Below are 16,660 nucleotides of genomic sequence, written 5' to 3'. Positions count from 1 at the left end.
AAAAATAATTTTTGGTAACATTTTGTTATATATATATATATATATATATAAATTTAGAATTATTTATCTTAGACTTTTTGTTGTATTTTTTTATTTAATTTTTAATTTTATTTTTTTTAATAACGTTATATCTCTTACACAATTTTAGAAGTGAACATAAACACGGCTTTAAATAAATTGGACACGTAACAACGTGATTGTTATTTAACATTTGTTTTATTTTGGATTGAACGAATACTACATATTTCTTTAAGAAAGTTTTTGATTTCTTTCATCCAGGCTCATTAACGCATACGCTTTTAAAAACCGATGGGCGGCTATGAACCACCTAGTTATCACCAAACAAGCTCAATAGAATGGATTCACAACTCATGAATCATAAATTTTGTTATATCTTTTCCTCATACAAAATACATGTATATATAAGTCGAAATAGACAAATTCATGTTGTTAAACTCATAAAATTTAAATACTATGCGCGATCTTAAACCAAAAGATCAAGAAATGTATCATGCCCATATCAATTTCTCATACTCGTTAAAATCATCGAATAGGTGTCTTGATCCAACCGTTGAGAAAAGCAATGGCTAAGATGATAAATGGTGTAGACATGCCAAGAATGATAATGTAAGGTAGGGGCGTCTTCATCGGATTTTCCCCTTCCCTTTCCCCAGCCGTTTGCCAATACCTACACATTACAAGTATCAGAGTATATATATGTTAGATGTTGTAATTGATATACATGGCTAGCTATTTTCCTTAAACCAATCATCAATAGATGAATCAGTACTTAAGGAACTTGAGACTTTAAGGTATTCGGGTCAAATCGGCTATCAGCAAAATGTTCTCAGGATTGGGGTTTTACCGGAGTTGGGTATATTTATATAATTATATGTAGAAATAATAAAAGAGGTTTTTAAAAGTGTGGGTGTTACAAGTTGATATGCTCGATTGTATAGATGGGCCATTTTCCATAAAAATGAGTAACTATTTTTTTTTTTAACAGCAAACTTATTATCTAACTAATACACCAAATAATACATCAAATTGCTCCTATATATGAAGACTTGAACCTTATAAGCTAACTCCAAGAGAGGCATGCCTCCCACCACTTGAGCAAATGCCCAAGGGCAATGAGTAACTACTTAGGAGAAAACAATCTACATGGAACTACTAGTAACTTGGGCTAACATATAGTCTAATAGCCAATGGTGCATCAGTGAGTCACAAAAGCTTCAATTTAGTCTCTAAGAGGTCAAGAATCGAAGTACTTACTGTTCGGGTTCTTGTTCTTTAGTAATGAACTTCTTCTTTGAATCTTTAATGACTTCACCATCATCTCCTCCTGCAAAATAACCAAAAACCCATCTCTAAAACAACAAAAAATATCCAAAAAAAAGTCCAATTTGATTAAAATAATGTAAACTGATCATTAGAAAGGAATATGAGAGAAACCAAGTTTGGCTTGAAGTTTGAAGAGGCGATGAGTTGGGTGTGTTTTTGGAGGGAAAAAGGATTGATATGGAAAAGGTTTTGGTGGGATATGAAGCTTGGTAGCTAATGAGGTTGCTGATAAAGAAGAAGAATTAATTGAAATGGAGATTTTGGCAGCCATTTTTGAATGGGAGTTTGGGTTGTGTTGTGTTTCTGGTATATCTATTGAATTTTGGATATGGAAGTAGTGGCAGTGAAGCCTTTGTGTCCTAATTTCCTTTTTCAATTTTTTTACGTATATATTTTAGCAACTAAAATATTTGCAAAATTAGATGATTTATTAATAGAATTTTACTACTAAATTACTAAATGGATATCCGCATAATGTGGAGGTGATAATGGTGGTGGTGGGGGCGATAACGGAGGTCTGGTAGTGATTGTTGTGACTATTAGTGATAGTAACGATGTCGAATGATATAGGTTGATGTAAATTTATTGATGTTTTTTTAGAACGACATTTTAATCTACTTCTATTACTAAATTACACGTATGCTTGAGATGAAACTCAATACTCTCGAAAAATCCTTATTAATTCACCCTCATAAATATGAGAAGTTGAACTCGAACCCAGATGGATATCCTAAGACCAAAAATTTTACCAAAAGGCCATTAGTAGTAGATGTTATTGATACATGTTTGAGAAAATATGACAAGTACGGTGAATGAGTTAATTGTGAATGTAACATAGCATCTTAATTACACTACATCGTATTCAAAGGTAGTTATATAATCATGATGACTTTATGAGGATGGGTTGGTTAGGTGATGCATAGTTATCAAATGTTTACTAAAGTTTTATAATAATAAATTAATTATTAAATTAAATATTAAATATTGAATTATGACAAAGTTGATGTATGAGATCTTCATGATTAATAATAATTTTCAATTATGTTGAATAAAACAATTTTAAACTTTCTTAAAAAGTAAAAGTGTATTTTATCATTATAAAACATTTTTTTAAATAAAAACTATTAAAAAAACATTCAAATACCAAATTAGAAAAAAATAAACTTTTGAAAAAGCATTCAAATACCAAATTACTGTAATTAGGGGAAAAAAAGAGTATTCTATCTTTGAAATAAAAGTTACTGAGAATTGTAGATATGCGATTTATAAAGTGTAATCATAAGCTACAAAAAAGAAAATTTTGTTTTCGGTTGAGATATTTCTAAAAATTCATATATGAATAGTATTTTTTTTTCATGTTTTCATTTTAAAAAAAAAATCCAAAAAACGCACTTTTTTTGAAAAATTTTCTTTATAAAAGTACATAAAATACAAAAATGTTTTCAAATATGAGTTTTTCATAAAGAAAATATTATATTAAAAACATAAAACTCATACTTTGAACATATAATGGCAAATTTTCAAACTCATTTCAAAAATACTGATTTTTTTATACATCTCATTTAGCTTGTCTGTGTATATAGAAGTTTGTTTTGAAACCCGGCATAAGATCAAGTTGGGTTGAGCTAAATAAGATCAGATCAGGTTCTATATATAGAGTATTAAATAAATATAGATTTATATGACAAATTGACAATATGTTTAGATTTTTACTCCTTATGTATGGATCGTATAGTTGTATGATTCTACATTTCTACTCACGATCTTATAATCCAACATACGATTCTATTATATTTAAGATCTTATTACAATCCTACATATTTTTTTGGTTGTTATCGAGGTCTTGATAATAATGTTATATAATTAAATAATAAAGTTGAATTATATATTTAAAAAAAAGTTTGTATACATTAAATAGCTCTAAGGTATTTATTTAACATTTCTTTAAAAGAAATATAATTATATGTTATACTGTTGCTATGAGCTATAGATAACATTGTGTATATCAAGTTGTTAATCTTAGAATAATATTAAATGAAAATGTAATAAAATTAAATGAAAAGATAGATTTAGAAAGAAAATAATACATTCAAAACATCCAATGCATTACCATTGACCGTTTACTTACAAATTCAGTCAACAACACCTGGCTATGAATCTAGTCCCCATTTTACCATTTCTTGAAGTTTCCAATTTTTGATTAAAATTATCATCTACTCTTCCTAAACTCATCAAAATCTTCACTTTCCCAAATACAACAAAACCCATGTTTATTGATCTTCTAGCTCACCAAATTTGAACCATAAACCCTAGCTCATTTTCATGGGTTTTATGTCTTGACCATCAATCTTTCATAGTTTGAGGTTTTTACCACTTACCCTTTTCATTATTTACTGTTTACTGTATTGGGTTGTTATCAAAATTTAATCTTGCTTAGTTATATATACATGAGTAGTTTCTTGATTATTTGTTAGATCGCATAGTTTTGCCCACCAACTGTTTGTTATTATGTCTAGAAATCACATTGATAGAGCTATGGCGAGTTACAAGAAACCCCGGATTCGAGACGGTGCGGTTCGTAGGTTCCTTTTTGTAGTATCTTTAACTTTGGCTTGTGTTCTTATGTTGTTGTTTTTTGTTGGGATGAATTTAGGCAGTAGTGGTAGTAGTATGTTTGTGGAAGAAACTTCGGTTGAAATCGATAGTGTTAGTGAATTTAACTTTAATCTTAGTAATTTGGTTGAGAGTATTAACCTTCCTAAACATAATTACTTGTCAAAAATGCTGGAGAATAAAAACCAGCTGCCTCCAAGAAACATGGAGTTGTATCCGAGTTTGGCTAAAGACCGCATAGTGATTGTTCTGTATGTTCACAATCGGCCTCAGTATCTTAAGTTAGTGGTGGATAGTCTTTCTTGTGTGTCGGGTATCAATGAAACGTTGTTGATTGTTAGTCATGATGGATACTTTGAAAAGATGAACAAGATTGTGGAGGATATTAAATTCTGTCAAGTAAAACAAGTATTTGCGCCTTACTCACCTCATATTTTTCCAAATAGTTTTCCGGGTGTGTCAGTTAATGATTGTAAAGAGAAAGATGACCCGGTTGAAAAGAATTGTGAAGGGAGTACTGATCAGTATGGGAATCATCGGTCACCTAAGATTGTGTCATTAAAGCATCATTGGTGGTGGATGATGAATACGGTATGGGATGGACTAAAAGAGACAATTGGTCATTCTGGTGATATTCTTTTTATAGAAGAGGATCATTTCATTTTTCCTAACGCATATCACAACTTGAAGATCTTGACGGAATTGAAACCAAAGAAATGCCCCGATTGTTATGCTTCAAATCTTGCTCCAAGTAATGTGAAGTCAAGAGGTGAAGGTTGGGATAGTTTGATAGCCGAGAGAATGGGTAACGTTGGCTACACCTTTAACCGTACAGTCTGGAGGAAAATACATAGAAAGGCTAAAGAGTTTTGTTTCTTTGATGATTATAACTGGGATATAACAATGTGGGTGACTGTCTATCCTTCATTTGGTGGTCCAGTTTACTCTTTGCGTGGACCCAGGGCTAGTGCTGTCCACTTTGGGAAATGTGGGTTGCACCAAGGTCAGGGAGAGAATGCTGCCTGTGTTGATAACGGCATGGTGAAAGTTGACACTGAGGAGATCGATAAGGTTGCCAATGTTAAACCCGAGTGGCATGTACATGTGATCAGTAACCAAGAAGGCTATCAAGCTGGATTTAGAGGGTGGGGAGGTTGGGGAGATAAAAGAGACCATCAGTTGTGCTTGGATTTTGCCAAAATGTATCACACAAGGAGGAAAACGTATTGAACGGTATGATTATTTAGATATTTTGTTGTACGTAGGAAAAAAATTAACCGTTACGTGCTTTGTAATATGCCATAGGCACCATACATGTTATTTTAGTTTCTGAAAATGGAATAAAGATTTTTGCTTACTATTATGAACTTACTGATGTTTAATGTGCTTGCACAACCATTAAGCGAAGCTTGATTGCAAAGTAGCGTCTCATGATCTATGGACCTTTGAGGTTGTACAGTTTGTTTTTATAGCATAGAGATTTAGCATGTGACAGTACGACTGATAGAGCTAGTTGTACAACACACGAATTACTGATTAGACTTCAGAACACCGGATAGTTGCCATATCAGTAAGATATGACACAAGCCTTCAGAAAAAGAATAGAGTAACATATGACACAACAAAAGATCAAAGTCTATGCGGTGTGCATAACGAGCCACGGAAACCTTAACATTTTGTTCATTACAAGTTATACGAGTAGTATTTTTTTGGAGGGGATAAATGCTTCAAAATGTAGATAACTTTGATCGAAAAGTTACAGTGTGCACGAACTTTTAGAAACCTTTATTGTATGCACGAACTTTGTAAAAATGTTCATGTAACTAACTATGACCGACCAATTAAAAACTTGCACGTGACAACTCATATGAGGTTACACATATACCATGTTACATGATTTGAACATTTTTACAAAGTTCGTGCATACAATAGAGGTTTCTAAAAGTTTGTGCACACTATAACTTTTCGGTCGTAGTTACATACATTTTGGTGCACTTATCCCTTTTTTGGGAGGGTGTGCATTGCAAATCAGTAGTGATAAGAGCATACGGTATGGAAAGAAAACCCCGATCCCGAACATCTACATGGTAATCAGCGCCGAGCTATCTTCCATCCCTCCGCCATCCGGCACCAAACACTACATCAAGATTCTTCATGTTCATGCCGATGTTCGGTGTTTTTGGTTTGCTTTGTCTTTAGTAAATTGATTGGATGCGTCTTTTTTTTTTTTTTTTCCATTCCTTCTCTCTTGTTCTTTTTTGTTTAGTATTTGCATATATTTCTTTCTCCTCTCCCAATTTTTCTTTTGAATTTCTCTGTTTTTCTTGTACAGTCAAAATATATAAAGATATGTGTATGTATGTAAATTGCAGAGAAAGTCACATGGAAAGATGAAATCAAAATGTCAAATAATGCAGCCACTTGATATTCTTTTAATTTAAATTTTCAATTAAAACCTTAAATCATTATTATATTTACATAATAGTTTATTTTAGTATTATGTTGTTTTTCTTTAATAGGTTTATACTTTTATGATTAATATGATTTATACTCAATGGATGAAATGATAAAAGTTGATGTAGTGTTAATGTGCCGTTCTAGATGATCCTGCGTGAGTAACAATATGCTCTAAGAAGTGCTTCTACTAATTTTTTTTTTTGTGTGGTGTAATATGAGAAAATAGAAGTGATATTTTTAAAAATTGTAATGTAATTTAAATTTGCTATTTTGTTTTCTAAAACTTATAAATAATTAATGACTTTAATATGTTTAGGTTTCACAGTCATTATTAAAAATCATTAAACACCAACGAAAAAAACTTAATTCCAATACATTGTATGGACGATATACTAGTATGTTTACAAACATGCCTATATGTAAAGATTCAAGACAGATGTTTAAAATAAATGGGGAGATAAAAGAGTAGAACAAGTGAAATTTATGTGTTAAAATAAAAAATTTAAAAGGATTAGAATATGTAGATGTTGAAATAAGAGAAAATGATCTAAATAGTTATATCAGATGGTGTATGTGCTACTATAGCCACCTACATAATAATTTACTAATATGGTCAAAGTATTTTTACTACCTAACAATTTATGTAAGAAATATTATCAACAATTCAAAAACTAACACGCGATGTGTTGGGTCCACATTTTGTACTATGTATATAGAAAAAGCATATAAACAAATACTAAGTTTTTAATCCACCATTTTGTTTAGAAAATATTTAGGTATATAGATATATAGAAAATGTACGCCTTAATTATTAAGTTCTCATAATAAAAGCTGGTCACTGTTTCGAAGGTTTTTAGCAACTTTGATATTGAATCTTTTAATTATTACAACTTTTTTTTCCGAACATTCAGTCGGTATATGACATCTTGGAAAACCTCACCGTATAATAGTGAAGTCTTGCACGTATCCTAGACAATGAGATATCGACTACGGGTCGTTACAAGTATTCGGATGAAACAACTCCAAGGTTTGCCATCTCTAAGATCAAACTCAAGACCTTTGGTAAAACTGAGAGTGTCTTAACTTCTGTCTTTATGGTGTGGATAGAAGTATAACATTTTTTTTTATTGAAAAGCTTTTGATTGATCAATTGCAGTATACGAATGATTTGCTAAATTTTTGTACTTTCTTTTATGCTAATCGATATATCTTGTTCGTTAAATATTAAAGAACTTTTAATTTGTGGTTCTAAGTCATGATTGATAGTTCAGATACATGTTTCATGTCGTTAACACTTACGATGGTGGCAAAAGTTTTCATTATGACTTTCACTCTAGCTATATGTATTTATATTAAAATAGATACCCATTTTGTATGCATATCCATTTTACAAACAAGCTATTACGATGGTGGCAAAGGTTTTCTTACTTAAGTTGTTAGAGCATCAGGTATGGATACAGGATGCAGAACCATCCAGACTACCATCTCAGCGTCACATAAGTTTTCATCATTTCATCAGTTCTAGACAGTTATGGATACAAAACCATCCAGGACGCAGAACACCACTTTACCATACTTTATTTAATATATCACATATATTATTTTTTAACTATGTTTCATTCAATAGTGTATTAATAAAAAGATATTACTAATAATAGATTCATATATACTGATTACTGACATGTATATATAAAAATAAATAAAGGTCAATATTTAGTATTAATAAATAAAAGTCTGCATGTGATAATTTCATTGCAATTCATACGAAAAGAAATAAATTGTATGAACTAATAGAGAGCGAATGAGACTAACTAAAAAAATGCAAAAATGCAAGTAGATATCTTCATTGAATAAATAAATAAATAATGAATATCTAACATGCAAATAAACAAATAAGTTTAGCTGTTCTATATTAAATAAGTTATTTTATCAATAGATGGGGCCATCAATTTAAAAAAAAGCTAGATGCCGAACAATGGCAAAGAAACCACGGATCTTCATGTGGTGCTCGGCGCAGAACAAGGCAGAGATGGAAACTTGTTAGGCACCGATTGCCATGTAAGCTTTCGGGGTCGACATTTTGGTTCCATACCCTATGCTCTTAGGTAGGAAGAATTCTTGGACCATATTAATAAAATTTTATGTAGATGTCCAAAATAAGATATATATGTTTAAATATGACTATGTACGTAATTTTCCTTTAAAATAATCACCAAAAATTAAGCGAGAAAAAAAATTTCATATATTTAAAAAAGAAAATTTAAATTTGCTTTATTAGATTAAAAAATATTCATAATATTTTTATGACTGGAAATAAAAATTAAACGATAAAGATGAAATAGTTATATACTTCAACATTATTATTGATTTAGGTTTACACTTAATATATTTTTGTTAATTCAATAATGTTTGATAGATAAAAATAATAAATAAGAATAAAATAATAGGAGAGAGAGGCGGAAAAAGTTTTATTAAGAAAGTTTCTGAGTGTATTTTCTTACTTCTCGTTTAGTTATATAATATCAGATTATTAGTAATATAATATCAAATTATACTTTCTATATATTGAAATTTATGATAAATTATTTTATACACGTCAATAACTTATATAATTGTCATTATCAAGACTCATTCATCCAAACGAAATGTTACCTTTCGGTGGTTACCAAAAGTTCGAGTTTATAGAAGTTTGAGCATGTTTTGATGTAGTTTCAAATGTCTTGTCTTGTTTAGAATGTTGCCAAAAATTGAAATTTGTGACACATTATATTAATCGTGAATGCATACAATCGAAGGGGGAAAATACACACAACTCAGCCACATTTGTACTCGTGGTGTCACCTTCTATGTTTAATCCCTTGTGGTGAGATCAAGTTCGATAAATGAGATTGATGTTGGATTTTTATACCTTTTTACTTGCGACAAATTGTTGTTTGGTACAAAGTGTCTTAGTAAAGTAAGAACATCAGTTTTAGAAATTTCCCACTGTATCTAAAAAAGATTTGTTTATCTAATAAGGTTTATCATATGTTTTGTTATTACATATCAACCCTTGCTTGAGTTGATCTAACAAAAATTGCCACTTTATAATAATTCGGAATTAGATATATAAGTGAAAACTAGAAATTAAATTAATTAGACATGTGTGATTTAATACGTTTAATACGTGATCATATATAAACACTAGATTATAATTAAAAGGGTTTGCTAAATACAGCTCTTAGGGCTGTGTTTAAGATGCATAAATTGTTTGTACATTTACCATGAAAATCAGGGGGCGAACTTTTAATATGAAAGGTACAAGTTTTTTTATGCACGTTAGATACAGTCCTTAGGGCTGTATTTAACATTTCTCATAATTAAATTAACAAACCCGAATTCATGTTCACCTCGATTGACCATACTTATAGCAAAATAAAAAAAAACTTGGTACACCTATAATTGTATGCTTTATTTTATTTTATTTTTCCTTTTAATTTAATTTTCTAGTTTCAAAATGATTTTAACGTTTCTAAACCGTTCAAAACGTTATTATCATAAGCAAGATATTGTTCATTCAAAACTTAATAACGTTGGATGAAACTTTATACAACAAAATATTAAACGACTATTGTTTTACACAAACAAATATTTCAAATATGGCTAGATGGATTGATATTTCTGTCTTAATCAACTAGACAAAAAGAGTTTCTCGAATCATATAATAGTTACTTTGATAAAAGCTAATTTTATAAATATATTAAAGCCAAACTTCGTACATGACTCTCTACAAATGGTCCTCAACTCTCCATCTCGTCCTCAACTCTCCATCTCTCCTCTTGTCTTCTTCACCCTCTATTTCTCTACTTTCTAATAAAGTAAATCCCTCACCCCTATTAAATATTTCTGACTTTAAAATACCTTATTTATCCTTGGATTTTTTTCCCCTCTACGTAACTACCCAAAATCCCTAATAAAACAGACTATCTTCCCCATTACTGTCGTTGCATCGCGCATATACCATGCTCGTTTACTTAAAAAGAGAATTGCTTTTCTTGTGTAGTCGACTTCAAATGCCTCAAAATATACTCCAAACAAGCCAACCAAGACAAAGTTAATACAAAACTAAAATAAAGTTATCTTAAAATGATTGCATTTAAATTAATGAAGTTAATTTTAATATTAAATTGATTGCACCAAAATTCCAGCCCAATCCAACTGACAATTTTAGGCCAAATCAACAAATATGGAAAGAAAAAATGTTAAAATAAAGATAGTCGGCCTCACATTCACGTGCAACTCATTACATACCCTGCAAATTTATATGGGTCATTTTGTGGTCCCACTAATCTTTCCCAAAACAATTGTTTTGTAACAAAATTATCATCACAAAAGTTAGGAATTTTATTTTTTTGACTTCTTATTTTTTTCTTCTTCTTTTCTCATATTGAATTGAAGTTCTATTATGTGTCGCTAATAAAAGTTATGGGCTTTGAGTGTTCTTTATGAAGAAACTATATTTAAAACAATAATAAAGCTAGAATTATATTTTCTTGAAGAGATAATAATTTTATCTTTTTAACTTATTTTTTTTTCCAAAATTTTTTTTCCCTTAGGTTTTGTTTATTTTCTGTATATTGAGTTCAAGTTTTCTTTTTCTTTTTTTTAGTAGTTTTTTAAACAAGTTTACATATTTATATTAATTTACCATTTTTGGTTGATATTGAAGTAATGGGTCACTGAATTATATGTTTTTTGAGTGTTCTTTATTGAGGAAATATATGTATAAAAAAAAGGCCAAATTATTATCTTGTTGAAGAGAATATAATTCTATATTGACCCTTATCTTGTTTTGTGCTTAAAGTTGCAAGCTTTCTCTAGAGAAGAATCTAATCTTGAGGTGAGTTGTTCATATTCTTGATCTTTATCTGTGTAACTTTAATCTTTGTGCTATGCATTTGATATATACTGTTTGATTCCAGTTTCCAAATTGGGTTTTAACCTTTATATATTTTCTTGAATTATTAGGGGAAAAAGTTTCAATCTTGATTAAGATTCAAGGGATCTTGAATTTCTGTGTCTGAACCCATAAAAATGTCATCTAAATCAACTAGTAGAACTCATTGTTCCAAAAGTAGTTCATCAAGGTTGAAACATGGTGCTAGAGTAGTATTACAGACCCCAATTGATGCTAAACTTCATGTCGATTTTGAAGAATCCGAAAGACAATTTGATTACTCGACTTCTGTCGATGTTAATGCCTCGACTTCAACTAGTAATGTTCCATCGTCGACTGTATCGTCTTATTTACAAAAAATGCAAAGAGGGAGTCAAATACAACCTTTTGGTTGTTTGATTGCCATTGATGAACAGAGTTTTGGTGTCATAGCGTATAGTGAAAATGCCTTAGAGATGCTTGATTTAGCTCCACACGCAGTCCCCAGTATAGAGCAACAAGAGGCTTTAACATTTGGGACGGATGTACGAACCCTTTTTAAATCCTCAAGTGCATCTGCACTTCAAAAAGCAGCTAACTTCCAAGAGGTTAATCTGTTGAATCCTATATTAGTTCATTGTAGGAGTTCAGGTAAACCGTTTTACGCCATTTTACATAGGAATGATGTGGGGTTGATGATAGATTTAGAGCCTGTGAATCCTGCAGATGTGCCCGTAACTGCTGCTGGAGCTTTAAAATCTTATAAGCTTGCAGCTAAATCAATATCTAGGTTACAATCTTTACAAAGTGGGAATATATCACGAATGTGTGATGTGTTGGTTAAAGAAGTGAGTGATTTAACCGGTTATGATCGTGTTATGGTTTATAAATTTCATGAAGATGAACATGGTGAAGTTATTGCTGAGTGTCAAAAACCCGATCTTGAACCTTATCTTGGCTTACATTACCCTGCTACTGATATCCCACAAGCTTCAAGGTTTCTTTTTATGAAAAATAAGGTTAGAATGATTTGTGATTGTGCGGCTCAATCCGTGAAGGTGGTTCAAACCAAGAGTTTGTCCCAGCCGTTGAACCTCTCTGGGTCTGCTTTGAGGGCACCACATGGATGTCATTCGCAGTACATGGCAAATATGGGCTCGATTGCATCTCTTGTGATGTCTGTAACGATCAATGAGGGTGATGATGACGATGAGGATGATGGTGAGGAATCTGAAAGTGGAATCTATCAGCAACAAAAGCAAAAGGGGAAAAGATTATGGGGTTTGGTGGTTTGTCATCATTCAACTGCTCGATTTGTACCATTTCCTTTGAGGTATGCATGTGAGTTTTTGATTCAAGTTTTTGGTGTTCAAATAAATAAAGAAGTTGAACTGGCTGGTCAATTGCGTGAAAAACATATCTTGAAAACACAAACCGTGCTTTGTGATATGCTTTTGAGAGTTGCTCCTATGGGGATCATGACTCAATCGCCTAATGTAATGGATCTTGTTACATGTGATGGGGCAGCTCTATACTACAAGAATAAGTGTTCATTACTCGGGATAACTCCAACAGAATCACAAATCAGAGATATAGCAAATTGGCTTCTGGAAGAGCATGCAGGGAGTACTGGTTTAAGTACGGATAGTCTCATGGATGCCGGATATTCAAATGCTTTGATTCTGGGACCAGCTGTTTGTGGAATGGCGGCTGTCAAGATTACCTCGAAAGATTTCCTTTTTTGGTTTCGGTCCCATACAGCTAAGGAAGTGAAATGGGGTGGGGCAAAACATGATCCTGATGATAAAGATGATGGAAGAAAAATGCATCCACGATCGTCATTTAAAGCGTTTTTGGAAGTGGTTAAGAACCGGAGTTTACCATGGGAAGATGTGGAAATGGATGCCATTCATTCTTTACAATTGATACTTAGGGGGTCTTTGCAAGATGACGAGATGGTAGTTGATGCTGCTGCTGATGATGATGGTATGAAAACAATATGTGTTCCCCCCATTGATACGAGCATACAACGGGTTGATGAACTGCGGGTTGTAGCTAATGAAATGGTTCGGCTTATTGAGACAGCTTCGGTTCCTATACTCGCAGTTGATGGTAATGGAAATATCAGTGGTTGGAACGATAAAATAGCCGAGATTACTGGATTGCCATTGGATCAAGCTGTTGGTGTCCCGCTAGTCAATTTGGTTGTCGATGACTCGGTTGATGAAGTGAAAATGATGCTCTCCTCTGCTTTACAAGGTAATCTTTTGCACACACGTGTTAACGGCTTTCCAATAGAGGTGGCAAATGGTTTGGTCCAGTGGGTTGGTTAACGGGTGACAGTGGATAATTTTTGTTACAGGTTGAGCCACAACACTTTTTGTCTATAGTTTCAGAATATATTAATATACACCTGTGGGGAATATGATTTGCAAAATATACATTATTTCGATAATTATCAACTTTATAGCTTAAAATGGTTTAGGAGGTTTATATACATTACAACTACACTTTGGACAACTTTCTACCAAATTGACCATTTTTGTACCATGTATTTTTCTTGTTCTCCCTGACTAACCCGTTAGATAAGACATAACCACAAATGGGTGGATTAACCACATCTAATAGTTTGTGTTGCTCTTGTATTGTCTTTGTTCTTATATGTAACCTTGTGTGTGACAAATGATGTATGCTGTTCAATGCAGGGATCGAGGAGAAAAATATTGAAATTAACCTTAAATGTTTCGGTAGTCAAGAAACAGATGGTCACGTGACACTTGTTACAAATGCTTGTTGCAGCCGTGATTTAAGTGAAACGATCGTAGGGGTATGCTTTGTCGGACAAGATCTAACAGGTCAAAAGTTAATCACAGACAAATACACAAAAGTCAAAGGTGATTATACTAGTATTGTGCGTAACCCATGTGCTCTTATTCCCCCGATCTTCATGATGGATGAGTATGGTAAATGCTTGGAATGGAATGATGCCATGGAAAAGTTAACCGGTTTGAAGAGGGAAGAAGCCAGCAACCGTATGCTTCTTGGTGAAGTTTTTACTGTTGGTAGTTTCGGCTGTCGGGTAAAAGAAGATACTCTGACAAGGCTCAAAATATTACTAAATGAGGTAATATCTGGGTTAGATTCAGATAAATTGTTGTTCGGGTTTTTTGACCAAAATGGTAAGTACGTGGAGGCGTTACTTTCTGCCACCAAAAGAGTTGATGGAGATGGAAAGATTACGGGGGTTTTGTGTTTTCTACATGTAACGAGCCCTGAGCTTCAACATGCCATGTTGATGCAGAAAATGTCTGAGCAGGCTGCTTTAAATAGCCTTACAAAGGTGTCTTATTTGCGCCATGAACTAAAAAGTGGTTTAAACGGGATCAAATGTATTGAGGACTTGATGGTAGCAACAGCATTGCGTGAAGACCAGAGACATATTGTGCATAAGAGTCACTTGTGTCGAGAACAATTAGCACAGATTGTAGATGATTCCGATATAGAAAGCATCGAACAATGGTATTGTTTTCTAACTGATCTTATGAGATCTTTTATTCATATTTTGATTTTTAATATGTTTGGATGTACATTTTGAAATAGATTATCTCTTGACTTCGATTTGAAGCTACAATAAGCAAATTTATGTATCGTATTATAGAAAGTTTCAACTTATTCAGTTTTCCCTTCTAAGCCATCGAGCTTTAGATAAATAATTTTGAGGGACTTTTATTTCCATTCCACAAAATGCGCCTACTTTTTTCATAAAAAATAACCCTTTTCATATTTTATCAATGAATTTCCATAATAATCAGAAGTTGGCAACACTCATAAAATCTGATTAACTGATTAGTACAATATGAAATGGCAGTACCACATCCAAACACCATTTATCCATTTTGTATTAGCCCGTTCTGTTGCATCTTATTTATATCTGATTATTCACTATCACATGATGTCTTTCAGCTATTTGGAAATGAAATGCGCGGAGTTTAAACTTGGGGAGTCTTTGGAGGTGGTTTTGAACCAAATCACGATCCTGAGCCGTGAACGGAAGGTGGAGGTCGTTTATGATGCACCCGAACAAGTGTTATCGTTATCTGTATTTGGTGACAATTTGAGGCTTCAACAAGTCCTTTCTGACTTCTTATCAAATGCTCTCAGTTTCACTCCTCAATATGAAGGATCTTCAATTCAGTTTCGTGTGACTCACAGGATGGAACACATAGGAACAAAAATTCAAGTTGCACATCTTGAATTTAGGTGAATGATCTCGCCATACTCTCGTGTTTGAAATATTTATATTGAATCTATACATAACAAGTGGTTTTGAAATGGCAGAATTACCCATCCGGCACCTGGGATCCCAGAGAAATTGATTCAAGATATGTTCCACACCAGCAGAAGTGTCTCAAGAGAAGGTCTTGGACTTTACATAAGCCAAAAGCTCGTGAAAATCATGAATGGAACGGTACAGTATCTCAGAGAAGCCGATAGAGCTTCTTTCATTGTTTTGATCGAGTTTCCAGTATCACACTTGTCGACTGCTGGCAGTAAACGCTCAAAAAGAAACTGATAAAACGGAGGCCATTGAGTGTTTCAAGTCAGAGACATGAAAAGTTTGATTGGTCCACCGTGTTTGTAACCTGGTCCGTTTTTTTTTTTTTTTTTTGGTTTTTGTACAGGAGAAGAGAAGATGATGTTCATCAAAGTTTCATGAATTTCTTTGTACCGGATTTTGAATGTTAAATATTATATATAGTATACCATAGTGTTGTAACTTGTAACATGCATAATCCATTTGTTACAATTTCTTCTTGTATAAGTTTATGTTATAGATAGAAGCTATTTCAAGGAATAATCAAATCTTGGTACTGATTATATATTGAATATGATTGCATAAAAATTCTTAAATCATAATTTTTTATTTTTATTTTATTGTTTATGACAATGATTTTAGTCAAATATTTCTTTGTGTGTAATTTTGCATCTTATTTGTTCCTGTTTTATCTTTTCTGATACTAGGCTAGTGTTCGGACAATTTCAAGTAATTCAAAATAAATAAATAAATAAAACTTTGGGGTTTGTTAAATACAACTCTTAGGGCTGTGTTTAAGGTGCATAAATTGTTTGTACATTTACCATGAAAATCAGGGGGCGGACTTTTAATATGGAAGGTATAAGTTTTTTTATGCACGTTAAATATAGCTTTTAGGGCTGTATTTAGCATTTCCCTAAAACTTTTTATGAAAGTTCGAAGAAACTTAAAATTCTTTGTAAGACCATCTTTGACGCTGAATGTGTTATTTTGTTTAAAATCTATACACATATATA

The 16,660-nt window shown here is 32.3% G+C and overlaps 3 protein-coding genes across 3 annotated transcripts; 2 read left to right on the top strand and 1 right to left on the bottom strand.

Moving 5' to 3' along the window:
• Window positions 1–357: 357 nt before the first annotated feature.
• Window positions 358–1,692, bottom strand: LOC122593285. Its single transcript, XM_043765676.1, has 3 exons — window positions 1,456–1,692; window positions 1,276–1,345; window positions 358–688 (listed from the first exon to the last, which is right to left on the bottom strand). Exons 1-3 carry the CDS (start codon window positions 1,613–1,615, stop codon window positions 544–546), a joined length of 375 nt encoding a protein of 124 aa, XP_043621611.1. The 5' UTR covers window positions 1,616–1,692; the 3' UTR covers window positions 358–543.
• A 1,810-nt stretch (window positions 1,693–3,502) lies between these two features.
• LOC122591514 (alpha-1,6-mannosyl-glycoprotein 2-beta-N-acetylglucosaminyltransferase) lies at window positions 3,503–5,320 on the top strand. The gene is made up of 2 exons (XM_043763780.1): window positions 3,503–3,707; window positions 3,861–5,320. The coding sequence occupies exon 2, from the start codon at window positions 3,880–3,882 to the stop codon at window positions 5,185–5,187; it is 1,308 nt and encodes a 435-aa protein (XP_043619715.1). The 5' UTR covers window positions 3,503–3,707; window positions 3,861–3,879; the 3' UTR covers window positions 5,188–5,320.
• Window positions 5,321–11,197: 5,877 nt separating this feature from the next.
• Window positions 11,198–16,115, top strand: LOC122592909 (phytochrome C). Its single transcript, XM_043765239.1, has 5 exons — window positions 11,198–11,293; window positions 11,422–13,588; window positions 14,035–14,848; window positions 15,293–15,589; window positions 15,668–16,115. The coding sequence occupies exons 2-5, from the start codon at window positions 11,488–11,490 to the stop codon at window positions 15,900–15,902; spliced, it is 3,447 nt and encodes a 1,148-aa protein (XP_043621174.1). The 5' UTR covers window positions 11,198–11,293; window positions 11,422–11,487; the 3' UTR covers window positions 15,903–16,115.
• The last annotated feature ends 545 nt before the right edge of the window (window positions 16,116–16,660 follow it).

The sequence above is a fragment of the Erigeron canadensis genome, chromosome 3 (assembly GCF_010389155.1).
Source record: "Erigeron canadensis isolate Cc75 chromosome 3, C_canadensis_v1, whole genome shotgun sequence".
Classification (NCBI taxonomy): domain Eukaryota; kingdom Viridiplantae; phylum Streptophyta; class Magnoliopsida; order Asterales; family Asteraceae; genus Erigeron; species Erigeron canadensis.
Note: the sequence above shows the minus strand (reverse complement) of the source record. Positions and strands in the feature narration are given on the sequence as shown.